This window comes from Geotrypetes seraphini, chromosome 4, assembly GCF_902459505.1.
Source record: "Geotrypetes seraphini chromosome 4, aGeoSer1.1, whole genome shotgun sequence".
In the NCBI taxonomy this organism is placed as follows: domain Eukaryota; kingdom Metazoa; phylum Chordata; class Amphibia; order Gymnophiona; family Dermophiidae; genus Geotrypetes; species Geotrypetes seraphini.
The window spans coordinates 253,006,271-253,033,938 of NC_047087.1; the positions used below are offsets into that span (position 1 = coordinate 253,006,271).

At 41.3% G+C, this 27,668-nt stretch overlaps 1 protein-coding gene across 5 annotated transcripts in view; it reads right to left on the reverse strand.

Annotated features, from left to right (window-relative positions):
- The window catches only part of PRKG1 (protein kinase cGMP-dependent 1), a 1,424,783-nt gene that overhangs the window by 171,457 nt on the left and 1,225,658 nt on the right, over positions 1 to 27,668 (reverse strand). For all 5 annotated transcript variants that reach the window (XM_033943780.1, XM_033943783.1, XM_033943781.1 and 2 more), the window contains 2 exons: positions 13,586 to 13,663; positions 11,036 to 11,130 (listed from right to left, as the gene is read on the reverse strand). In XM_033943780.1, coding sequence (XP_033799671.1) covers positions 11,036 to 11,130; positions 13,586 to 13,663 — 173 coding nt within the window. The remainder of the gene's footprint in view (positions 1 to 11,035; positions 11,131 to 13,585; positions 13,664 to 27,668) is intronic.

A 27,668-nucleotide genomic window follows, 5' to 3' on the forward strand; every position in this document is an offset into this window, starting at 1 on the left:
AGGAATGATAAAGAAGGAGATCACGAACAGATCGGAGAAGGTTATCATGCTGCTGTACCGGGCCATGGTGTCCCCTCACCTGGAGTACTGCGTCCAGCACTGGTCGCTGTACATGAAGAAGGACATGTCAATACTCGAAAGGGTCCAGAGAAGAACGACTAAGATGGTTATGGGGCTGGAGGAGATGCTATACAGCGAAAGATTAGAGAAACTCGGTCTTTTCTCCCTCAAACAGAGGAGACTGAGAAGGGACATGATTGAAACATTCAAGGTACTGAAGGGAATAGACTTGGTGGAAAAGGAAAGGTTGTTCACTGTCTCCAAGGTAGGGAGAACAAGAGGGCACTCTCTAAAATTGAAAGGAGATAGGTTCCGTAGAAACATGAGAAAGTTCTTCTTCATCCAGAGAGTGGTAGAATACTGGAATGCTCTTCCGGAGTCTGTCATAGGGGAAAACACCCTCCAGGGATTCAAGACCAAGCTCAACAAGTTCCTGCTGAACTGGAATGTACACAGGTAGGGCTAGTCTCATGGTGCTGGTCTCTGACCAGAGGGCCACCGCGTGAGTGGACTGCTGGGCACGATGGACCACTGGTCTGACCCAGCAGTGGCAATTCTTATGTTCTTATCTTCAATGCATATGCATGAGATATACTGAATCTCAAATGCATGCAAATTGAGCTCATGCATAGTTATTGTGGATATCCTGAAAACTCAGCTGTTTGTGGTATGCCCTTAGGAACCTTGTACATGCATGCTAAGATAAAAAAAAGTAAGAGTATTTTGTGTAGCATTAGTGGACATAATACTGGTATAGTAAGGAAGGCTGAACTCAAGGGCTTCAGGAGTTCAAAAGTATGGAGTTATACATCTCCCTCATTATTTGCGGGAGATAGGGGCAGAGCCGGACCACGAATGGGGAAATACCACAAATATCTTCTGGTCCGGTTCTGACCCACCCCCGCCTCCCTCCCGCCTTCCCCCCGGCATCCCGGCCTTACCTGGTGGTCTAGCGGGCTTTAGGGGCAGGAGCGATCTGCAGGAGAAATTGCAGATTGCCAATAGGAAATGGCTGCCATGAGTTCTCATAGTCTCTTGAGACTACGACGGGAACTCCCCACAGCCATTTCCTATTGGCGATCCACACATGGCAGGAGCGTAGGAAGATCGCTCCTGCCCCGAATGCCCGCTAGATCACCAGGTAAGGACGGGATGCCAGGGTGAAGGCAAAAATATGGGGTTTGCCCCCTCTCCCCCCAAAAAAAATTGTGATTATGTAAAATCGCGAGTGCGGAAACCACAAATGGGGAGGGGGAAGTGTATCTCAAAACGTTCCTGGAAATAGAATAGGTGCATGGGGGAAGGGGAGATTATGCTTCATTAGTGCTCTTCTAGACTAAACTAGTGGAACTTCTTATACAGACTGTCAATTTCCAGGTAGTTTCAATTCACATTTTATCAAAACATGTTTATACTAAAGCATGAATAATTTAAAACTTCTGAGAAGTGGCACAAATTACTGTCTAATTTGTAGGAAGATTAGAGCTTGAGCAATCTTCTGATTATAAACAAAAACAGCATTACAACGCAGCTGAGATTCAGAGGGCACAGACATTTGAAAACAGATGTGGGTATTTCATGAATTTTAAACACTTCTAGGTGATTTAATCTAATCTAATCTTAGGTTTATATACCGGGTCATCTCCCAGTGGAGCTCGACTCAGTTCACATATAATTAAGACTAGAGTACATCGCAGAAAACATAGGAGAAGGAAGAACTAATTAAAAACTAAAGTACATAAGAAAAGCATAAGAAAAATAACTATAATATTATCATTTCATTGAGGCTCTATTAAACCATTTAAAAATTGCGAGAACAACAAAGTTTTCAGGAATTTACAAAATAATTGCAGCTGGCCTAAAAGCCTAATGGAGTCAAGAAGTTCATTCCAGATCTCTACAAACTTGAAAACAAAAGATTGACTAAGCTTCCCAGCAGATTTAATTCCCTTAAAGGAAGGGGAAGCTAACTTATATCTTTGTGTGTTTCTCAAATGGGAAAGTCTAAGGGTATTCCAACATAAGGGGACAAAAGGATCAAATATTCTACAGAGAAGCTTGAAGATTATGCATCCTAAAGTGAACTGGGAGCCAGTGAAGCTTTATCAACAAAGGGGAAACATGATCATACTTTGATTGATTTCACAAACAATATATGTTCTTTCAATAATTTGCACTATATTTTAATATTGTATGTTTCGGTAACATGGAAACAATTATCTCTTGTACTGACAGAGAAATATTAGTAAATCCAGTAAAAGAGGCAAGTTGTAAGGCACCATGGATCAATTAGTACTTCTAGTTAGCATTCTAAGTAGTCTCACTTGTTTCATTTAGTCCTTATGCTCTATTTTATATGTATATTCATTCACCCAAAAGTAAAGAGCAGATTTGAATTAGAGTAACCCCGTCTTTTACGAAACTGCAATAGCAGTTTCTAGCGCAGGGGAGCCACACTGATTGGCTCATGCTGCCCCCGACGCTCATAGGAACTCAATAAGCATTGGGAGCAGTGCGGGCCATTCAACGCAGCTCCCCACGCTAGAAACTGCTATTGCAGTTTTGTAAAAGGAGGCCTAAGTTTTATTTCCATTATTTTTCCTATCACCATTATCATAATATTGCACATGTAAACAGGGCCAAATTACAATAGAGCACAGAGAATTATATTATGAAGTCATTTTTATGCACATGTGTGTAAATGGTCTGTTATTAAATCCAACCAGCATAAAGGTTTGCTGGTAGGTAGAGTGCAGGGGTGGATAAAAGGGGAATGCAAAAGGAGGAAAGAAAGATCAGGAAGGAACACAGAGTAGGGAGAGAAGGTAGAGAGATCATCGATGGAAAAGGCGAGAAAAGCGGAGAAAGGAGAAAGATGAAAAGGAAAGAAGAAGAGCTGAAACAGAATGGGGAAGAAAAGGAGTGGGAAGGGGCAGAAGTGGACAGAAGAAAGGAGAGAACGGATGGTAAGAAGAGAAAAGCAAGGAAGAAGGTATGAATTAATAGAAGGGAAAGAGGTGAAGAATGGGGGGGGGATCATGGAGAGGCAGGGAAGATTTTGAGTGAGTGACGAGGAAGAATGTATACAAAAGAGGTAAGAAGGGAGAAAAATGGGACTGGAAGAGTACAAGAATTAAAAGGGAAAATACAAGGAAAGGGAGAGAAATAAAATGTGTTTATTTTTCATATATACTGCCTGCAAGTATTGAAATATTGTACATTTGGGTACAACATATATATTTTATGTCCTTTTGGAGTTATTTCCTCTTCTTTTTAATATTATATAGCAATAACTGATGCTTTCTGGATTTATCTGCATGATCCTACACATATGAAGTTCAAATTTGATACATCTATTTTTTTTTTTTAATCACTTAAGGTGTTTTTGTCTCCTAACTCATTTTGCTCTTGTTTTTAGGTTCCTTTGCATTTTTGGTTTAATTTCTGTGCTCATTTCATAATTACTACCCCATTTACCCCCTCTTTTACTAAGGTGTGCTAACCGATTAACGTGCGCTAATCGAATTAGGGCACGCAAAATGCTAACGTGTCCATAGACTAACATACATGTGTTAGCATTTAGCACGTGATAAATTGATTAGCGTGTGCTAATCGGTTAGTGCATCTTAGTAAAAGAGAGTCTTAGTGGTAGAATGGTGGCATTTGTGACTTTACAATTCTTTCTTTTTATAAAAACAGTGAGTCTTTTTATAGTTTTACTTATGCTTTTTCATTTATATTTTTATTACATATTCATGTATTTGGATATTACGTTTGCACTTTTAATATTATGTTTTTAAACTGTGTTTTTATTTATTTTGTTATTTTTAATATTATATATATATGTTTTACATATTGGTGTTCGTTTACTTGTCTATAGACTCCTGAGGAATGCACCCTTGGGGCATCAAAACACTATCAGTGTTGAGTCTTTGAGAAAATCGATGTCATCACGAATAAAGATCCCACCTGAAAGCATCTCAGTTTCTCCCACTTCTTATTAGCTGTGTTTTTTTGCCTTTGTGGGGATTTTGTGTCACTACTCCCTGTGCTTTTTGGAATTTATAACATAAGCAGATACAAGGTAACAGAATGGAAAAATCTACAGGATATGTTGAGAGAATAAACTGAGTAACAATTTAATATACTGTATCTGTTTCTATAAATTATATCTTCAGAAGTACATCTGAGGCTGTGGGGTATGAATTGAGCAAAAGTAAATGCTGGATAGGAGGAGGAAAGAGAGTTAGTAACAGACCGGAGGAGAATTGGAGGTTTTGGGAGGGAGGAGTCAACATGGTGACTACTCGTATGGAGTAAGTCTGCTTGCTTCTGGTTATTTATTTATTTAAAAACTTGTACCCCACTTACACCTAAGAAGAAAGGAAAGCTGAAGGTTCTTCCCTCTCAGCCGCAGACTTTACCTTCAGTTTCAACTGGTGGTCCTATGGACACATTTGTGCAGTGAGGCATTCCTGTTTCATCCAAATGCAGGGAATGGTCAGCTGTTTCTTCTCTAATACCAGGAGGAGTAGCGTCTGATCTTGATCTTCAGATATCTTTGTTTCCCAATCAGCAGACTCCTACACCCCAGTCTATATTGGCCGGCCTGATGGATTAGGCCAAAGAGACCCTGTGGAAGTTGCTGGATGTCTCCCCACCCAAAGGAATGCTACCGCACGCTGTCAGGGAAGGTGTGAAACCCTCTCCAGGTCATCAGTCAGAGAGAGCAAAGCAGGTCCTGCTGAGTATCAGGAGTTGGATTTGAAGGTTAAAGAGATTCCTGTTCTCTTACTTCAATGTCCATCATTTTTTCCCCCTCTCCCACACCCAGTAAATTAATGCTATTCATTTTATTTATTTTTTTCAGTTTTCTATACCGTTTCCCCAGGGGAGGTCAGAACAATTTACATGAATTCATTCAGGTACTCAAGTATTTGTCCCTGTCTGTCCCAGCAGACATTTAAAAAAAAAAATAATAATCTTTATCAATTTTCCAAAGCCAACAAAAGTGCAAAACAATATACATACATATAATAATAATCATAATAAGCACTTATAATCAATCAGTAATAATACAGAAGAATGTACCCCCATTCCTATTCAATTCTTCCATTAGGGAACAAAAACAAACCCTTCCTCCTACCCTCCCACTCCCCTGGATGTGTGTGAGCTAATCAATGAAAAATAAAAACAACTATAACGAAGCCACAAAAGACGTCAATGGACCCACCCAACAGACATTTTTAATCTCTCCCTTCTCCCAGCCCTCCCCCTCACCTTGGCTGTTGAAATTTTTTTGAAGGCTGGGCAACGCAGGCCTCCTTACTCTATTGATGCAAAACTGTCTTTTTTTTAATAGCAGTTATATGCAACAAACTGTGGAAACAAAGTACCAAATCTATTTAACAATGTAACTAATATTTGCTTAGATATGAATGTGTTCTACACGTGTGTATATTTAGCAAGGTGCAGAGTATGAATGGGACATTGACAGCTTGTTATTGACAGCGGAAGATCTTGGTGGCAGATTAAGAATAGAACAGTAAATTGGATTTTGGATGTTCTAGTCCCAACTTCTAAATTCCATCAGCTTTAAACTAGCATGGTTTATTCTCTGATAAGATGGTGACTATATTTCTAATTACTATGGTTATCGATTGTGCTAATTAGCTAATTATATAATCTAAAGCTAGAACATAAACACTGATGCTAATTAATATATAAACATTACCAGAGATATATATATATATTAATTAATGTTTATATATTAATATATAAACATTAATCAGAGAGAGAGATTGCCCATCATTCATAGAAATGTCACAGTGGTCAGGAAACAATTCCAATGCAATGCTAATTGTTTGCTGAAGGTTCATCCTTCATTTTAGTTCTTGTTCAGACTGCTATTTTTCTGTCTGCTTCACAACTTTAAGCCTACTAATCCTGTCATTTCTTCATCGTTATGTGCACAGCTTACTAAAAGGGGTATTATGGGGTAATACCTACTACCTACTGCACATTTCATGACTTACTGAAAATCTCTCTCTTTGAACAATAGGTTACACTCAAACCATTAGGGTTAGCAACATTATTTATAATTTTCAGTATTTTTGTTTTTAATCACCCTTTGTAAATTTTTGTAATCTTCTCTAAACCGCTTTGAATCCAGTAGGAGATACAGCGGTATATAAGACACAATTAGCATTAGCATTTAATAAAGATTTCTTTCCCTTTGTAAATTTGGTTTTAAGCACAGAAAACAGTTTTTTTTAAAAAAAAATGCACAGCCATTTAACACACATAATAAGCACCCCTAAGAGATCATACATACTTATTTGTAAAAAATATACAAAGGAGAACCCAATCACAAAAGATAGACAATATAAAAAATAAAGCAATCAGGACAATATATCTATCTGTCTATCAAATATGCATGTACATCCCACCTCTTTTGATAGACTAAAAGTGGGCAATCATTCTGTGTTATAAACAGTTTTTATGGCAACCCACTATCCACCAGTTTTGTATATTCTGTTTTATGTACTGCATATTCATATTTGTAATTAAAAACTTTTTAAATTTTGTAACATACTTATATACAGGGAATAATGTGTTGCCATAAAAATGCTTTTATAGCTTTTATAACACAGAATGACTTTCCACTTTGAGTCTATCCTCATTTTTGAACACACATCTAGCCCGTCACACTGACCAAGCCAACTTTCAGAAAGAACACAGTGCCAAAACATTATTTACAGCTTTATATAATGAAGATCAGACTTGTCCATGCATTTATTTTCTTAGTGGTATGGATGCAAAAGTTTGACATTACGAAAGTGTGATAGGATGGAATGCCTGTCACTGGCCAGAGGAGGGAGCCTGAGACTGAGAGAGCTGATTTGCATAAGAGCTAATGCTGCTATGAGCTGTCCACTTATCCTGAGTGGATTGTAGTGCTGAAAAAAACAGCTCCTAGCATAGAGAGCTCAGTCAGAAGGCAAGGAGCTCCTTTGGGAGCTGGGTGACCCTCAGAGGAAGAATGCTGGCTTCAGCCTAACTCCCGGTAAGCCCTGAAGGCCACTGCTGATTGGTGCTGATAGGGGGCCCAGTGCAGTGACCAGGCTGACCAGTTTTGACAAGGGGACTGCAGCAGTGGAGAAGTGAAAGTCTGGTGGTGGGAAGGTTCATGGAGACCTATACACTGGCAAAGAGAGAGAGAGCTGGGAGAGAGATCTGGCCCTATGTGAGCTGACCAGTCCTGATGGAGGACAGGTGCAGCAGATAAACCTCAGTGGTGGGAGGGTCTGCGGGGACCTGTACATTAGCAGGGAAAGAGCTGAAGAAGTAGCCAGGGAACCGGAAGAGCATGGAGCAGAGGAGCTTAGGCTTGATGACCGAGGTGGAACCAGTGAAGGATCCAGGCAAGTCTTCAGTGTGTGCATTGGTGAGAAGATGATTGAGGGTCTGGGAGAGTCGGATAAGATAACCAAGCGACAGAGAAGCTGTAGACTCCAAGGACCCTGGGAGCATTGGCCAAAGGACTGAGTGGTCCAACGGAGGGACCGGCTGGGATGGTGACAACTGGTAGAGGGACCAGATGCTGCCAAAGACCTGGAGGACTAACGGAGGGCCAGGAGGGACTTAGGAGAAGCCTGGAGGGATGAGGAATCCAGAAAGGACCTTGGGACAACCAGGAAGTTGGGAAGACCTGAACAGGGATTTTAAGGGAATGAATGTGGAATGTGTGTGTAGCCCTGTATTTAGGTTTTTACAGAGAACTATGATGCCTGGGGGTGTAGATAAGTGATCATATCCCCCCACTTCAGATAAAACAATGGCTACTGGTCTCAGGTTTCTCCAAAATGTAAAGCTATCTATTTAAAATGTAAAGCTAGCTATCCTCTTCTTAACCTCTAATTTCTTATTATGTCCTTCCCTCATTTATTAAATTACCTGTAAACCGTGTCGAGCTCTATCTTTATGGAGATGATGCGGTATACAAACTTAAGGTTTAGCATTTATCAAATTTAAACTTCTCAACAGGACATTTCATGTGGCTCTGCCAATAGCTGTAGGCCCATACTAAATATTCATATCTGATTCGATTCAGCCCCATATAAACTAAACTAAACTAAAACTTAATTTTATATACCGGGTCGTCAACCAACAGGTGCTCAACTCGGTTTACAATAATGTAAGTATAGTACATAAATATCACAGCTTTTATTATTTGTTCAAGCTCAATGTCCATTCAGTATTCATATTTAACTGAATTATATTTTTCATTTTTCGTATTCACAAGAATAGTAAAATGTGCTATTTGGTACAGCTTTAAGGGCCCCTTTTACAAAGCGATGGTAAAGATTCTCCTGCAACAAATGCACTGAGGCCCATAGGAACTGAATGGACTTCAGAGCATTTGCTGCGGATGAATCGCTACTGCGGCTTTGCTAAAGGAGTTCCAAGTTATCTGTGCTGGTCCCCAGCTATGAAACTCCTTCTCCTTAGATATTAGATTGGAGCCCTCCTATCCAAAATTTAAAAAATTTATCAGAACCTGGTTCTTTGAGTTAACTTATGGAATCAGCAATTAATCCTAACTCCCTCTTTTCCCTTTCTTTGTGAAGTCCCAGAAACTGACTGTACACTCTTTGTTTCCTTTTCTATTGCTCATTCTTTTTGTTTCCTTCCATCTTTTCTTTCTTCTCTCTCTTTTTCTTTCTCTTCTACTCTTTTAATTTTTTTTTTGTAAACCACTTAGCAACATCGAATTGCAATTGGTGGCATTTCAAGCTTTTGTAAAAATAAATAAAAAGAAATAAAAATAAAGCTTGTAATTGCATTTCTATCACCTACAGTACATAAAAAAGAAAACTAGTGATGGAGGAAATATACTTTGAAATCATTTAAATTTTTCTTACAAGTTTTGAAATATTAAGGGATCCTTTTACTAAGCTGCATTAATTACTAACACTAGTAACACTAGTAACTAGGGATCCTGAGGTAAATTTTGCATGTGCACATGCTAAAAAATAAAAAATATTTTTTAGCAGTGAGGATGCATCAAGTAACAGAGAGTGGGTGTGTTCAATGCTAATTGGTTAGTATAACTATATTGCTATGCACTAAGAGGGTCTTTTACTAAGGCGCGATAGCCGATTTAGCGAGCGCTAAATGCTAACGCGTCCCTAGAATATAATGACCCCCCTATATGATTAGCGTAGGATTGTGCATGAGCCCTTACCTTCTAAAGAATAGGTAGCAGTAAGAGTTCACGAACTAATAGCCAAGCACCAATGGGAAACCAGAATTGTGGCCATTAATGGGAAAATAGAAAAATCAACTTAAGAACATAAGAATGCCTTACTGGGTCAAAGCAATGGTCCATCAAGTCCAGTAGTCAATTCTCATGGTGGCCAATCCAGGTCACTAGTACCTGGCCAAAACCCAAGGAGTAGCAATATTCCATGCTACCGATACAGGGCAAGTAGTGGCTTCTCCCATGTCTTTCTCAATAACAAAACTATGGACTTTTCCTCCAGGAACTTGTCCAAACCTTTCTTAAAACCAGCTACACTATCCGCTCTTACCAGAACCTCTGACAATGCGTTCCAGTGCTCAACTATTCTCTGCGTGAAAAAATATTTTCTCCTATTGATTTTAAAAGTATTTCCCCGTAACTTCATCGAGTGTCCCATAGTCTTTGTAATTTTTGATGGAATGAAAAATCAATCCACTTGTACCCGTTCTACTCCGCTCAGGATTTTGTAGATTTCAATCATATCTCCCCTTCAGCCATCTCTTTTCCAAGCTGAAGAGCCTAACTGTTTTAGTCTTTCCTCATACAAGAGGAGTTCTATCCCCTTTACCATCTTGGTTGCTCTTCTTTGAACCTTTTCTAGCGCTACTATATCTTCCTTGAGATAAGGAGACCAGAATTGAACGCAATACTCAAGATGAGGTCGCACCATGGAGCGATATAGGGGCATTATAACATTCTTAGGCTTGTTAACCATCCCTTTTTTAATAATTTCTAGCATACTATTTGTTTTTTGGCCGCCGCCATACTTTGGGTGGAAGATTTCATCGTATTGTCTATGATGACACCCAGATCTTTTTCTTGGGCGCTAACCCTCAAGGTGGACCCTAGCATCTGTTAACTGTGATTCAGGTTATTCTTTCCAATGTGCATCACTTTGCATTTGTCCACATTTTATATAGGCAGTAACAACGGCTTAGTGTGTGAATGACCCATGTAATGATGTGCTAAGGCCACTTTTTACCACATATTAGCTATTTAAAAAAATATATTTGGGGAACAGAGTGTGTCATGGAAAGAGAACGAGTGTGGAAGAATTAACCAGCTAGCACATTCACATTAGTCAAGATTTACCATATGGCTCCAGAAAAAGGAGGATGGATTGAGACATCCAGGTTTTACTTCCATCATTTTCAACGGAAGTAAAACCCAGATGTCTCAATCCGTCTTCCTTTTTCTGGAGTCATATGATAACCCTACATTAGTCCATGCTAGCTGGCTAAAAATGAGTTAATGTGGAAGTACTTAGCACCTCCTAAATAGGAGGCAGTAAGTGTTCCTGCATTATTTTTATTTTACAGGTAATGTGCGCTAATGCAAGCATTAGCGTACGATTGAAAATAATATTCAAAAAATGTTCTAAATTGTGCCACATTGAATCTGGGCTTAGCAGGCAAGAAAGTCCCACATTACGATGCACTAAGTTCAGATTTTACTGCCCTTTAGCAATAGGGTGCTAAATTATGTTTCTGAAAACATTTGTATTGATTATTTCAGAAAGCAAAATATACACAAATAATATATTAATACCCAGGAATATACAAGTAACATACATGTAAAAACAATTCAAACAAAATATACATACATTTATCTTTGGGTTCCCATGATTCTAAACTTCAGCAAACATTTCCAATGAACATTCACTGCACTTACCCTTGCAGGGCTTTCTCTCCAAACCAGTCTCCTTTTCCTAGAGTTCGGAGAAAGATTGGATCTTCACTAGGGGAATCTTCACGGGTAACATTTACCTGTTAAAGTAAGATTGGCAGAATAAAGATCTGACATTTTGAAATCATGAACATATCTTGGCAAACCTAGTGTACATGCAATATCTCCTTCTTGTAAAGAAGAAACAATTGATTGCATTACAAGTTGGCCTCTGCTTTGAAAAATGTATCAGTCATAAATGCAGCAGAATATCAGATTATATGTGACTGCTTTACAGAGATGTTTGTCTGTTTATTATCATCTGTATACCACTATATTCCACAAAATAGAGGCTGTAGTGCATAGAGCAGCATTTATTAAACTTTCTATGCCCACAGCTACTACTACTATTAATTATTTCTATAGTGCTACCAGATGTACACAGCACTGTACAGAGCCACAAAGAAGACAGTCCATGCTTGAAAGCTTACAATCTAAACATCCAAGACAGACAAACAGGATGTCATGGATACAGTTAAGGGGAACGGTTAATCTGCTGCCTGGGTTGGTGGGCAGTAAGGAGTAGGGTTAAGGATTGAAGGTTATATTAAAAAGATGGGTTTTCAGTCTGCTTTTAAACAAGGTAAAGGAAGGGGCTTGATGGACAAATTCAAGTAATTTATTCCAGGCATAGGGAGCAGCTAGATAAAAGGAGCAAAGTCTGGAATTAGCAGTGGAGAAGGGTAAAGCTAAGAGCGCTTATCTGAGGAATGGAGTTCTCTGGGAGATGTATATGAGAATGAAGAGATGAGAGATATTGAGGGGCAGTAGAATGAACACACTTGTAGGTCAGCAATAGGAGCTTGAACTGTATGTGAAGGTAGATAGGGAGCCAGTGAAGTGATTTAAGGAAAGGGATGAGATGATTGTAGTGAGGTTGGTAGAAGATGAGTCATGTAGCAGAGTTTTGCACAGATTGCAAGGGGGAGAGGCGGCACTGTGGGAGACCATTTAGAAGTAGATTGCAGTAATCTAAGCGTGAGGTTACGAGAGTGTTTCTCAAAGAGGAAGGGGTGAATTTTGGTGATGTAGAGATAGAAGCGATAGGCCTTAGCTGTTTATTGGATGTGTGTAGAAAATGAGAGGGCGGAATTAAAGACGACTCCGGTTGCAAGCAGAGAAAACTGGGAATAATGACAGTATTATTTACCAAGATGAAGAATGTAGGAGGAGGAGCAAAGGGTTTAGAAGGAAAGAGGAGCAGCTCAGTCTTGGACATGTATAGTTTCAGATGACGGCAGGACATCCAGGCAGCAATGTCAGCTAAACAGGCAAAGACTTTTTCTTGGACTTTAGGTGAAATTTCTGATGTAGAGAGGTAGATCTGGAAGTCATCAACAAATAAGCAATACTGGAAGCCATGGGAGGCGATCAGGACACTAAGGGAAGAGATGTAGAGAGAGAAGAGGTTCTAAGACAGAACCATGGGGTACAGCAACCACTAGTGGGGTAGCAGCAAAAGAGGACCCACTAACACATACATTATAGGTGCAATGGGAGAGGTAGGAGTTAAACCAAGAGAGGATAGATTTGTGGAATCCATGTGAGGACAGCATATCAAGGAGTATGCTGTGATTAACAGTATCAAAGGCAGCAGGCAGGTCAAGAAGGATGAAGATTGAGTAAAGGCCCTTAGATCTGGCCATGAACAAGTCACTGCAGGCTTTGGTGAGGGCAGTCTTTGTGGACTGTTGGGGGTGAAAGCCAGATTGTAGAGGATCACAATTGGGGGTCACATAAAGCACATGAACCCCAGAGGCAGGGCCAGCATTAATGGTGGGCAAATAGGGCAATTTCCTTGGGCCCCCATACTACTGTAGGCCCCAAACCTACCTGAAGTTGAAAGAGGGACAGCCTGAAATAAAGCTTTGGGACCCCTTCCCTAGCATCTACCCTGGGCCCCATCATGTCTAGCACTGGCCTTGCCTAAAGGCCTACCTTGTCCATTTGGGATGTTCTGATATGAATGTCCCTATTCTGACTTGGACATCCTTTCAAAATGCTTCTTCATATGGATAGAGACTAAATGACAAGTGTCTTCTTTTGTATGATAATCTAGGAGTTGTACAGGTTACTAACTGGCAACAGCAATTAGTATGAGAGTTTTGGACTTGTGGAGATTTGTGCTGCTATGTCTGTACCTAACTGACTGGAACAGTGAGATATGTTCCAGAACTGAAGAGCAGGTTCTCTCTTAAACAAAATGAGGCATTTTTATTATTGACTGGTACTGCAGAGGGGGAGAGCTAGGTTAGTGGCGGATGTTGCCAAAGACAGCCTGATATGCAGTATGTAATGAAGGCCAGAGAACAAGATCTAGTGGTTAGAATTGTTCTATCACATTTGACGATATTGGCATTTTTCATAACCACTGAATGATACCATGCAGAGGGCTGCACAAAGGAAAACAGGAGGATGCCACAGTCTATTATCAGCTGCTGGTTGAGATCCATCATACAGGTAACTCTATTCCTTGAAGGTGTACAGCAAGCTTACCTTTCCTTTACTGATGATGAAGAATGTATCCCCTCGAGCACCTTGTCTGATAATATACTCCCCATCTTCATAATGAGTCTGAAAAAAAATATGCATAGAAAATCAATCTACCGTATATACAGTATGCAAGTTTCATGAAATAAACCTTCAGGATTCTGTATCCTCGCTGAGATTTTATCCAAATCCTATGTCAGGAATTGAATGGGCATTGGTGCATTTATCGCATCAGCATCGCTACAGTGACTTGGTAAAATATCCCCCTTAATTAGTGTCAGTCAGTGCTGATAATTGTTTGTTAGAGATCAAAGTTGACTGGCTGGTTTACCAATTGAGTTGCATGCACAAAATGGCTGTGCGCATCAACTTGCGTGCACAGCTTATAGTGCTATATACAGAATTTGGGGTTTGTGTGTAAATGTTCCTGGGCAGAGCAGGGGTGAAGATGTACCTGGGTATTTTATAAAATACAAGTACGCAAATAGAATACATATATACAGCTATTTCTGTTTCAAAGCAGAATATTTAGAACAGGTATAAATATGTATGCGGGAGTGTGCGGCGCAATGGTTGGAGTTACAGCCTTAGCACTCTGAGGTTGTGGGTTCAAATCCCTCGCTGCTCCTTGTGACCCTGGGCATGTCACTTAATCCCCTCATTGCCCCAGGTACACTAGATAGAGTTTGAGCCCGCCGTAACAGATTACATTACATTACATTACAGATTTCTATTCCGCCATTACCTTTCGGTTCGAAGTGGATTACAAAAAGAGTTATGGAAGAAGGGTTACAACGTTAGATCAGAGAAGGTTTCCAAGAGAGGGAAAAGTAGGATCTGGGGTTAGTGAGGGGATGGTAAGAGGGGGATTAAGCTTTATCATGGTATTAAGCTTTATTAAGGGATTTCTTGAAGAGTATAGTTTTTATTTCCTTTCTGAATATCTTGTAGTCTGGGGTTGTTGTCAATAGGTAACAGATAGGGAAATATGATAAAGTACCTGAATGTAAACCACTTAGGATATAAGTGGAATATAAATAAATAAAAAATGATAGTATTTTCATGCTACAAGGACTGATTCTGGAAGCCTATTTTATAAAGGCACACAGGCACTGATGTTGCCTATATTAACCCTTTAATTGGCAGATGGTGAAACAGCTGCCTTATATAACTTGATGTTGAACAAGAGCAACAGTAACAGGCATTTGGAGATGCAGATCTCCCATAAGAGTCATAGAAGACACACGTTGCTTCTGCGCAACAATGCCAAATAAAGGGTTAAACAGATTTAAAATAAGTGTCTTTTGTATTTCTCCCTTAGCAGTCCTATTATTAAGTTATCCTCCACATTCTGCACTCTTGCTATTGATCTTATTTAATTGCTAGTTCTGTCTTCAGTTTCAAGTATGGAAATGCTTATCCCATTTTACAAAATTATGGCTATTTATTTGTTTTAAAACTATTCCACATTAATATCCTGTCTTGATTAGGTAATTTATTTCTTTCCAGAAGCCTAAATCCCTTTTACATTGTAGTCTAATAGTCAAAAGATTATATTCTACATAAAACCATATATTTGATTTGAACTGCTTATTAGACTAATGAAGTGCAATTATTTCTTGACATTCTTTCCATAAAGCTAAATAAACACAGTTTATCTGAGCCACAGGCATAAGTTGAGAATGAATCATTATTTCTGCTTGCTATGATGCAGAAATACAAATACTAAGGACCGGATTACGTAATTGGCAGCTAAAAAGACAAGCGTCTAAAGTTAGGCGCCTCCTACATGTCAATCACACTTAGGTGCCCATTACAGAATCATGTTTAGTGGCACCTAACTTACCCATCCCCCCTTTTATCAAGCTGCACTAGAGGTCTGTAGCATGGACAAGTGAGGAAAGTGCGCCGATGCTCATAGGAATTCTATGAGCGTCGGAGCATTTACCTCACCGGCTCTCACTACAAAGCTCTAGCGCAGCTTGATAAAATGGGCCCTTAAAGCTTAAGCACCTGTAATATAGGCCAGGATTTTAAAGACCTAAATCTGGGGTGTCCAACCTTTTGGCTTCCCTGGGACGCACTGGATGAAAAAAAAAATTATCTGGGGCTACACAAACACTAAGGGCTCCTTTTACTAAGGTGCGCTAGCGTTTTTAGCACACGCAGGAAATTACTGCACGCTACGCTTCTAGAACTAACGCCAGCTCAATGCTGACGTTAAGGTCTAGCGCGCGCTATTCTGCACGTCAAAGCCCTAACGCGGCTTAGTAAAAGGAGGCCTAACATTAGCTAATGAGGAAAAAAAAAAAATGGTTGAGCAGGTTCCAAATTTGCAATCACTAATATAGAAGATGTTCGTATCTAATAATAAACCTTCATTAAAGGGACAATGTGGAGAGGAACCCAAAAAAGCAGTAATACTTACCCTGACTGAGTGATCCTCCACGTGCACCGCTGACAGTGGGAGCAGTCACAGGCTTCCACACCCCACTCTGATGAGCAGAGATACGCGCTCCTGGTTCTCCCATTCACTTCTATTACAGCTACGATGAACCTCTTCAGAGGTGAACCTCATCAGAGCGGGGATGCTGAATCAGCTGTCAGCGGCGCACGTGGAGGATCGTTCAGTCAGGATAAATATTACTGCTTTTTTGGGCCTCCCACTTTGAGCTTAGGCTCCCTCAAAATGAACATCTCCCCTGCAGTAGCTAGTAGGGATCCCTAAGCCTTACCAACTGACAACCACCTCCTCCCCCTCCAACTTCCCAAGTTTTGCAGCTGGCAGCAATATTGCAGAGCTACTGCCTTCCCTCCTCCCTGCCTCCCCCTCCCCCTCCCCCCCCCCCCATTGGCTGCACAGCTTGAAGATTTTGGGTTGCCAGAATGGAAGAAGATGTCTTCAGTTGGCAGGGCTTGGGAATACCCACTTGCTCGAGTATTTATAAATTGCACTCAGGTGGGGAGAAACTTTGGTGTCCATCCACTAATTTTGGGCTCCAGTCCCTCCCCCAAATCAGCTGTATACACTGAATACAAAAATAATTGTGATTCACATATCTCAAAGCTAACATATTCCAGTTAATAAATTTAAAATAAAACAATTTTTTCTACCTTGCTGTCTGGATATTTTATTTTACCATCATCTTGGTCCCAGTTTCTGTTTCTGCTTTTTGTCTATCTTCAACTAATTCTTTTTCCAGTGTCTGCTGTTCATTTTTTTTATCCTCTTCGCTCTTGTTCCATTTCCTCCTTATGCCTGTCTCCAACTTATTGATTTTTCCCTTTCAGCTTTCTTAACTTTTTCTTTTCTTTTTTTACCTCTGTCCACTCAAATCTTGCTTTCTTTCTCATACTCCTTCTTTTTAAATGTTCAGCTACCTCTCAATTCTCCATCTTCTCCCATTTCTCATCTCACTCCTTTCCCAGCCTCCTATTTCTTTCTATCCACTCCCCATTTCTACCACTGTACTCACTGCTCTCTCACTCATCTTGTCATCTCCCTTTTGACCTCATCCACTTGGCTCACCACTTTCAGAATCCCCCTCCCTCTCTCCACTGGTTAGGCTATAACTCCCTGTCCCTTTCTTTCCATCCCCTAGCATCTTCTTATACCAGCTCTCTTCCCTCCTGCCCTCCCATGGGTCCATCCCTCCTCCTCTATTGTCATGGTCCAACAATCTGTTTCCTCTCTTTTCTTCTTCCTCCCCCCCCCCCTTGATGCTGAACAATGAAATGGAGGGGAAAAAAGAGAGATGCTATATCTCTCTGCCCTCCATCCACAGGCCTAACATTTCTCCCTCCCTCCCTTCCTTCCATCCCCAGATCCAACTTCTCTCCCTTTCTCTTCCCAATTGCCCCCCATCCCATCTCATCTCTTCCCCTGCCTGTCTCCCTCTCCCAGGTCCACCATTTCTCCCTTTCTCTTCCCAACAGTTCTCCCTTCACATATCTCTTTCCCTCTTCCTCCACACCACTCCAGGTTCAACTTCTCTCCCTTCAGACCATGACAACCATCTCTCTCTGTCTTCTGTTTCTGGCCCCATAAGCTCTCCCCCCACACCCAATCTGGCACTTCTTTTAATAACCACCTCCTCCGTACTTTTTTTTTAACCAATCCAGGCGGCTTCCTTCTTCTTTCAGCACCCAGCACCTCACTCCTCTCCCATCACCATATCCAATAAGTCTCTTTCTCCCTCTCTCTGCCCAACAGTTCTCTTTCTTCATCTCTCCATGTGCACCATCTCTTTCCCTCTCTCAGACACCCAATTCTCCCTTACTATTCCCTCCCTCCCTCCATTCTTCAATCCTATGGCTCAAGCACCCTCTCTCCTTACTTCATCATTTGTCCAAAGTTTGTGCTCCCTCCCTCTCGAGTCCCAACACAACTTTCTCTCACCCTTCTGTGCCTCCATCCGGCGGGTATTTACCTTCTGGCCGGCTCCTTTGCTGCAATCGTTTTTCTGGTGAAAGCTGTGGGTGGCGGTGGCTGTCTCCTCATGTGATCCGGAGCTGTGCTGGAAGCATTTATTTTATGGCCATCAGCAATCTGCACCTGTGCTGGAAAAGTTCCCTTCCTTCTGTGCCTCCCAGCGAGTGTTTATTTTATGGCCGGCTCCCTTGCTACAGTCGCTTGCAGTTGGCATTGGCTCCTCGCGCTCAATTCATGGCTGCCCGGCCCATTCACCCACCAAAAAACAAACTGCAGGAGGGATGCCAACTCCTTCCTGCCACCCCCCCGGACACCCTCTCCCCATTCCAGGCCCCCTTTCCACCACCCCCTCCCCGTACCTTTAACGAAGCAGGAGGGGTGCTTAACCCTTCCTGCTCCAATGCCTCCTGCAACAACTCTGAGGCCTTAGGCCCTGCCACGGCGCATCATGCAATGCAAGGAGCAGGGCCTAAGGCCTTGATTGGCTCTTTGTTTTCTCCTGTGGGCAGGGCCTAAGACAACTGGGCCAATTCCGGTTGGCCCATGTGCCTAAGGCCCCTCCTGTGGGTGGGGCCTTAGATACCTGACCCAATCAGGCCCTAAGGCCTGTCATTTGGATGATGCTGGGCCTGACAGATGGACGGGCTGGGACCCATCTGTCCGGCCTACTTTTTCCAGGTACTGGGTGGGGGGTGGGGTCGCGGGGTCGGCAGGGGGGTTGCGTGGTCAGCGGGTGGGGGTGGGGTTCAGGGGGCCGATCGGGGTTTTGGAGGCGGTCATTGGGGGGGTCATTGTGGGCAGGAGGGCCTGGTATCCCTCCTGCCCATATCTTACTGGGGGTGGAGGGTGGGGGGTCTTCGGGCAGGAGGGGTTGGGATCCCTCCTGGCCGGATCATGTCGGGGGGTCTTCGAGCAGGAGGGGTTGGGCTCCCTCCTGCCTGGATCATAACAGGGGAAGTCTTCGGGCAGGAGGGGTTGGGCTCTCTCCTGCCCGATCTGATCGGGGAGGGGGGGTGGAGGGTGGATCGCAGCAGGAGAGATTGGCTATCTCTCCTGCCATGATAGCTGATCACCCCTCTAACCGAACTGCCACAAACCATGGCAGGAGAGATTGGGCATCTCTCCTGCCGTAGGTCGTGGCAGTTCGGATAGAGAGGTGATCGGCTTTCATGGCAGGAGAGCTAGCCAATCTCTCCTGTCGCAATCGTTACGGTGGTGGGTAGGCAGGTTGCCTGGGCCGCTGAGTTGATCGTGGCAGCCGCGATCAGCTCAGCGGCCCCTTTTTCAGCACTTATACCTATTTTGAGTTGATCTAAGTCAAAACGTATAAGTGCCGACTAGGCAACCTGTCTAAACTTTTGGTTATACCTGCTGTACGACTATGTTTAGGTCGTCCACATCCCGCCTACCTCCTGCCCTTTCCCCTCCTCTAAAAACACCTCTTTTCTCTCTCTGTGTGTTTAGAGGCAGGGGAAAGACCTAAGCTGGTTTTAGATACGTCTAAAACCAGCTTTGGTTATGGGTACTTGGACGATCAGGCTTTTTGATCGTCCAAGTACCCATTTAGGCCACTTTTTAGATGTTTTTTATTATTATTATTATTATGAGCCCCATAGAATTTATGATTAGCGTTTCATCAAATTTTAATAAACTTGATTAAATCCCTTCTGAGTGTCCAAGTCCTAAGAACGCTGAAAACATTACATGCCTCCTTAAGATTTAGAAGCACTGGAGACAAAACAACCAGATAGATGTCGAAAGTCAGGTTTGAGAATGCTCACTTGGACATTTTCACTAGTAAGGCATCCATGTGCTGGTTTATGCTGTCTTTCGGATGTCTATCATTTTAGAAAATGAGCCCCATAGTGCCTCCAATACATACAAATCTCTCTCATACATATGCACTGTGGTAATTCTGAATACCCAAATGGCTAGATATGCCTCCAAGAGAGGGCTAGGAAACATTGTTTATATGAAAAGTCAAAATCTCTGAATCCTGCTAGTTCAAGACAAGTTCTTATGAAATGTTATTTGTAGGTAATGACGTAAAAGAGAGAGAAGCAAAATTATTTAATGGAAGGTTCTTGATCCATTACCTCCCAAGACTTTGATCTAAGATTATACTAAGTAGGGAGATCAAAGTAAAGGGCTCTCTTGATAGAGGCTCAGCTTTGAAGTACAAATAGTCTGTATATAACCTCTCTACTACGGATTATGTTGCTATCTTTGTCTGTCTGATCACCAACTTTGATGTGGCAATCATTCTGTCAGAGCACTGGACAGTCACACGGCAAATCTTTTGCTCAAATTATTGCTCAGGATTTTCTTATGTTTCCCATGGAACCTGGACTCCACAAGGTATGATAAGGATCTTGAACATAATATATTTCTGTAACTAGTTAAATAACTTTTAATAAAGTTTCAAAGACAACGAGGCTGATATTCAAAGAAAGCTCAACTGCTAGAGTTAGGTTCCTAATTTTTAACTACAGTATGTGTTTACCTAAATTTTGGTCTGCTATTCTTTTATGTAAATTGAGTGCCATGCACTGGAAAACAGCAATGAACACCTAACTCCTCCCCAGGCAAGAGCAGCCAGGCATGGATGACTTGACAGTTTACAGATTCTTGCTACTGGCACAGATGAAAATTTCAGTGTTGTAACCATGACAACAACAGCCAAGCCAATACCATTTCATTTCATCAACATACCCCATTCAACCTGCCCTAAAACTACTTAGGGTGATGACAGACAGATGATAGACATCAACAGTCCAGCCAATACCATTCCAAGTGAGTTTACTACCTCTAGTACAACAAGCAATGTACTTTCAGAGTTATTCATCAACTCTCTGAATGACGTAAGTGATGAAGAACTATCTCTGTCTGATGTGACATAGTTCACAAATAAAAGTTTTCAAAACAGCCCATCAGAAATACAGCAGCTCGACGTATGAGAACTTTAGGACAAAGTTGCCACACATACACATAAAACAGTGAGCACCAGAGAGGGCCATAGTACTGGCATTGAGAGGCCTGACCATGAGAAGGTAATTTGTGGTGTCAATTCCCTTGCTAAGGTTATACCTAAAAAAATAAAAAAAAAAAAAACAGAAAAGGGAATTCATTGACATATTCTCTTGGGGTAGAAATTCCTAGTGATTTAAACAGCCAGGAGAGGCTTGACCAGGGCTAACCATGGATGTTCAGAGAGACTTAACTGGTTAGTGCCACTGAATATCCACAGTTAGGCCCAGATTACTATTAGTACTACTACTATTAATTATTTCTATAGTGCTACCAGATGCATGCAGCGCTGCACAGAGTCACAAAGAATAAAAAAAACAGTCCCTGCTTGAAAGATCTTACAATCTAAACAGACAAGACAGACAAACAGGATGTCATGGATAAAAGGTGCCTACCAAGTTAGGTGCCTAAGTTAATTGGTTAATTGGCACAGATAACTGAGTGTGCCATTAATAAACTGATTAAAAAACAATTTCAAAAATTAAATAGCCAGTATGAACTTAACTTGGTAGGCCTCTACCACTTCATGGCCCTACATAGAAAATAGGCGTGGTTAGGGGGACAGAGTTTGGACATGGATTGAATTAGGTGCTGACAGGCATCTAAGGTGCCAGTATATTAGGTCAAGGAAACCCAGGCTTAATCTACCAGCATCTAACATGATGCCTACCAGTGTCTAATAAGCTGATTTAGGTGCCGATAGGTATGATTCTACAAAATGGTGCCTAACTTTGATTGATGTGTAATAAGTGATGCTTTGTTAGGCACCTACCGAGTTAAGCGCCATTTATAGAATCTGGCCCTTAATGCCTAAGCCAAAACTGGCAGTCCAGGGGCAAAGTTACCAAGTATGTAGCTAAGTGCTAATATTTAGTGCTTAAACACGTGGAGAGGCATAATAAAAAAAGAAGGTCTAACTCCCATTTTGGCCTAAGTCAGTAGACGCTGAAGTTGGCAGAAGGGAAATGACCATTCTCAAAAAACAAACAAACAAAAAAAAACGTCCAAATTGAGGTTTGTTTGTTTTTTTTTTAAGAATAGCCTACCTGCACGTTCAGAAATCTACTGGTCCAGACTGCCACTACGTCTATCCCTACATCACATTCACGACCAAAAATCGCCCAAGTCCCAAATGCCCAAAACCAGACCTTTTAGGGGAAGGAGGGGCCAGTCCTTCGCCTAATAGTAGGATTCTGTAACCGGCGTCTGTCAAAAAATGCCAGTTACAGAATCCTGTAACTGCCCCCCCCCCCACTGCAACGATTGCGGCAGGAGAGATGCCTTATCTCTTCTGCTGTGATCACGATTTCTACCCCCCCCCCAACAAAACCCTGAACAGACAGTAGGGATCCCAAGCCCTCCTGCCGAAGACGGTACCCCGATTCCCCCCCTGCAAATACCGGCAGGAGGGAACCCAGACCCTCCTGCCAAAGATGATACCCCAATCCCACCCTGCGAATACCGGAAGGAAGGAGCCCAGGCCCTCCTGCCGAAGATAGCACCCCCGAACCACCACCCCTCGTGAATACTGGCAGGAGGGATCCCAAGCCCTGCTGCCGACAGCGTACCCCCAAACTGCCCCCTACCCCCAACAATACAAGTAGGAGGAAACCCAGGCCCTTCGGACGAAGATGCACCCCCCGCAACCCTCCCCCCCGAATGCCCCCAAACTCCTGAACAGCTGGCCCTGAATGGCCCCCACTCACTACCCGGACACCCCTTCCGAACCTCGGACACCCCCTAGCTTACCTTAACATTGGCCGGACTGACGGGTCCCTAGTCTGGCTGGCTGGCAGGCCCACCATCCTCGGAATGGTGGGCCTATGGCCTGATTGGCCCAGGTGCCTAAGGCCCTGTCTATAGGAGGGGCCTTAGGCAACTGGCCCAATTCCGGCCACTTTTTGAACGTTTTGTTTGTTTATTTTATTATTATGAGCCCCATAGCATACAACATACTCTATATAGGATCACATATAATACAGAGTTTTCTGAGGCTTTTTCCTCCTTATTTGAGCACAGTGATATTAGTATCTTTATGTGTTTATCTAAATGTAAATGGTCCATTCTTTCACTAGCAACTTTTTCCTTCTCCATTTTTTAAAATACCTTTGCAGACATAGGAGATAGATGGACAGAATCATGCACTTGCATCTGGTTTGTCGTTTCCTGGAAGTCTCATTTAGTATCATCTACTGTGGTTCAATAGTTCATCCCTTTTTCTTTTCAGTATTGTCAAGTAAAACCTATTTGCCAGGTTTATGTGAGGTTCTGCTACCAGCCTGCAGGTGGCTCAGTGACATTATTATTTATGTATGTAAATAACAGTGATATATGATTTTCTCCCATAAGGGAAAGCCAGCAATTTGCATGTCCTGCCCTTTTGCAGATCCCTCTAATCTGAGAACAGCAGGTGCCTGCTCCTCTACTAACTGCTCATATTACACTGCAGAAATTTGTTAACTTCTAATCTCCTGCATTTGAAGTTTATTCCAGCTAAATAATAATCCTTTCCTTTCCAAAACTCCTGGAGGAGTTTCACAGTCAATGTAGGCAATTGAAAATTGCTTCCTAAAAGACAGTTATTTGGGGTTTGCTCATATATTCAGAGTTTTCAAAAAAACCTGTTCACAAAAAATCAGCTAAGTAAAATGTGTTCATTGCAAAGAAACTTATAGCACATGACAACAGCTGAGAGAAATTTAGACTAATTTAAAGTCCACTGTATTATCAGCCAAACTACCGGTGTACAGGTAAAACTTATCTGAGTCCATGGCAGTACTTAGTTCTTTCTTCAATCACCACAAACAAAGTGGTTTTGGTTTCAGCCATAAGACTATGGCCATGGTTTCAGTTTCACTGACCATGTGTTTTCAGTGAACACCAAAAATTTGGGCTTCTCCTACTCTGACCACCTGTGGATGCTTCCTTGGCATGAGCAGGACTGACTGGCAATAGCGTTCTACATTCTTCTTTATATACTATTTGATATTTTGAAGGGTTAAGTTAACAGGATGCAGTGAGGCTCACCGATGAAGGAACTGGAGACATAATAGGCAATGTGGAAGGGTGTGGATTAGAGGTCAAGGTAAATACCAATAGATACTGTAGCATTTCTGGCATTTATTCCAAAGTCTATACATTTATTTAGACTAGAAAATATTTTTCTCAAGCCAAATTTTCATTGCCAACATTATAATATGTTGCACAGTGTGTAAGGCATAACTTTCAATTTAAAGCTACAATTATGCTAAACTATTGCATTGCATACCTTCCATTCCTGCAGAACCTCAGATAGTATGAATTTCTATTTTTGTATTATGAATTTGCAGGGTAATATTCTAAATGCCAACAATCATGACAATTTGCTCCGGTTTTCAAAGTGAAAGCCCAAGCGTATCTTCAGCTTGCAAACTGCCTAGGAAACAATTACCTGAAGAAGCGTGCTCTGCTCTTTCTGTGGGTACTTTTTCTGACTCAAACAAATCCTCTGTGCTCACCACTGAATTCAAGTACAAGTACAGTATGCAGTTAGCAATTTTCAAATAATCTTTTACATAGGTAAATGCTTTGGAAAATTGCCGTCACTAATGTTGTTTTCTTGTAAAATTCACCTTGATGATTAAATAAATGGAAATGTGTATAAAAAAAAATAAATGTGATTAAGTGACGATCTTTAATTTACCTATGGACTGGATACTGTTATAACGTCAATGAGAGCTGACATCAAAGTGCTCTTACAATCATATGACACAGCAAACAGCTTGACATTTTTTTTATTTTTTTACCAATTGCAAAGCGTTTTCACTTGGAACACTTTGTGATGTTGAGGTCAGGTTAATTTAAGTAGACTTTCTTTGACAAGGACTTGCTATGTTAGGTTTTATGTTAGGTTTTCTGCTATAAGCTTTTTTCAGTTTTGAATTTACTCTTTTGAGGTCCAATTAATACCACTGAATAATAGAGCCATTGCTGATTAAGCAATGTTTTCTGTTAATGCATATGGTGTTTCGCCAGCACTCTGACCTTCTCTTTTGCTACTGCTAATGTGTTCTTTATACTGAAAATCTAATAAACAAAATTCAAAAAAATTCTGAAGTATCAGTACCAAGAAAAATTGAAAGCTATGGAGAGCTGGAAATATTTTAACCAGGAATGAGGAGACTTCTCAGGTCAACATCCAAGAAATAATAACCTTTTGGAAAGTGTACTTTGCTTAGCTAGAGGATTCTGTGAGGGGCCGCTGAAAAATTCTCAACCAACCAAAAAAATTGGGGCAGTCTCCATCAAAGGCTATATACTTCAACCGACAATTTTCCACTTTATTCATTCCATATTTTTCTAATGGAATGAAAAAAGTAGAAAATCACTGGACAAAGTATATAGCCCTCAATGGAGACTGCCCCAACTTTGTTGGCTGGGCTGATAACTTTTCAGTGGCTTCTTACATTGTTCCTCTGAAATAGGTTACATTAAGGAACCATTACTCTCCATAGTTCGCTCCAGAACTGACAAGTTTAAAGTGTAATTACTGAAAATTAGAGAGGCTATTGTTACTTTCTTAACAGGAACAAAATAGATTAGCTTGTTGTGAAATATTAAAAGCTACAAAGACAATATTTTGGCAGCATAAAAGGCTTTGGGCTAGATTCACTAACATGAGGAAGGAAGTGCTGCAGGATACCGTATTCCCTTCTTATTCACAGTTTTGCTTTCTACAGTTTCAGTTATCCATAGTCAACCACGGTCCAAAACGCTAAGTGGAAAATTCCCAAAATAAACCATTCATACGTTTTTAATTGTGTGCCGTTCTATGTAATGCTGTGAACCACACCATGTTGTTATATTGCAATGCCAGTCATTCACCTCACTTCATCTCATCACATAGGCTTTGTATCATCATCACAAGGTCAAGGGCAAGTACAGTGCAACAAAATATATAGGGTTTGGTGTTATCTGCAGTTTCGGGTATTCACAGGGATTTTGGAATGTATCCCCAAGGATAGGGGGGGAACTACTATACCATAACCAAAAATATCTAATCAAAACAGAACCAGACACTATTCAACCCTCTCATTCAGGTGAAGAAAAAGCCTCAGGTCTGAAGAGCCAAACCCTGTTGAACCCCAGAAGGAGCACGTAAAACAGGTCAGCTCACCTTCAATCATTGGCTGAAAAAAACTCCACCCAAACAGCAAACTGGCTTACATACTCCTGGAAAAATATTAAACACTCTATAAGATATAGCACATGTAGACACATATGAACAATAGAAACAGTTAAGGGCAAATTCTATGAGAAGCGCCCAAAAGTTAGGTGCCTAATTAGGCACTGTTCAGCGCGATTCAAGTAAAATTGGGTGCTGTTTAATGAATCACGCTGAGCGGAATCTATTTTAGAGGCGCCCAAGAAATAGGCCAGCTCTAGGCACAACTAAAAGTTAGGCGCCTAGCTGAGCGCTTAAGCACGCTTAAGAGCAGCGATTCTGCAACAAGGCGCCTGACATGTAGCCACGCCCACGCCTAACATGCATAGCGCCTAATTTTTTGAAGGCCGCCTAAATCTTTAGAACCGCCTTGTTACAGAATCGCGCTTTTTTTTTTATAGGCGCCTATGTTTCAGTGCTAATTAAAAAGCTCAATTGAGCTTGTTATTCAATTTAGATAGGCGCCTATCTATCTGAAATAGGTGCCTAACATTAGGCGCTGGTTACAGAATTTGGACCTTAGTGGTCAAAGAAAGGCCTGCTATTTAGGCAGCCTATTTTGATTACTAAACATAGCACTGAACATTCACACTTAACTGACTTAAGTCGTGCAACATAGCCAGTTAGTGACTAGTTGCTAAGTGCTAATATTCAGCAGAGATAACCAACCATCTCCCACTGAATATTAGTGACTAGCCAGCTAAGCGTTATTTAACCTTCCAGGAGTTGCTCCTGGCCAGTTAAATAGCATCAGATATTGGAAGGCTAGAAAACAAAGGACAAAAAAAGCATTTCTGGGACAATAAACACTGTTGTATATAACAATCTAAAAAACATATCCATCCCAAAAAATATAACCATGTGGTTCCAATAACAGCTACTATAAAACAAAAAATCCACTGGTAAAACAAATAATAATGAAAGGTGAAGTTTTGCTTCTCTTCAGGGGGTTAACAGAGCCTCAGAAAATGGAGTAATGTACCCAATTCGGGTTTTAATTTAAACAACGTTCACAGCGTTCACAAGCTCCTGCTCACATCACCAGCTCTACTCACATTACCACTGTTTTTTTTTTTTTTTAATATTATAATCTTTAATAACTTAAAAAAAAAAAAAAAACTTATCCACAATCTTGGAGAATTATGCAGTTTTCTTTTTAATCCACCGGCTAGGACCACTGGGGATAAGGTATCGCCAAGTAGTGTACCAATCACCTCACAGTTAAAATCGGCACATAAAACAATAAACCACATACATTACATTAGAGATTTCTATTCCGCCATTATCTTGCGGTTCAAGGCGGATTACAAAAGAAATAAAAAACGTAGGGTTACAATGAAAGAACATTTGTCCTTTCTGGAGAGGTAAAGAGTAGGTTATGTAGTTTCTGTGTGGCGGGAAAAGGGAGGGGGGAAGGACGGTAAGTT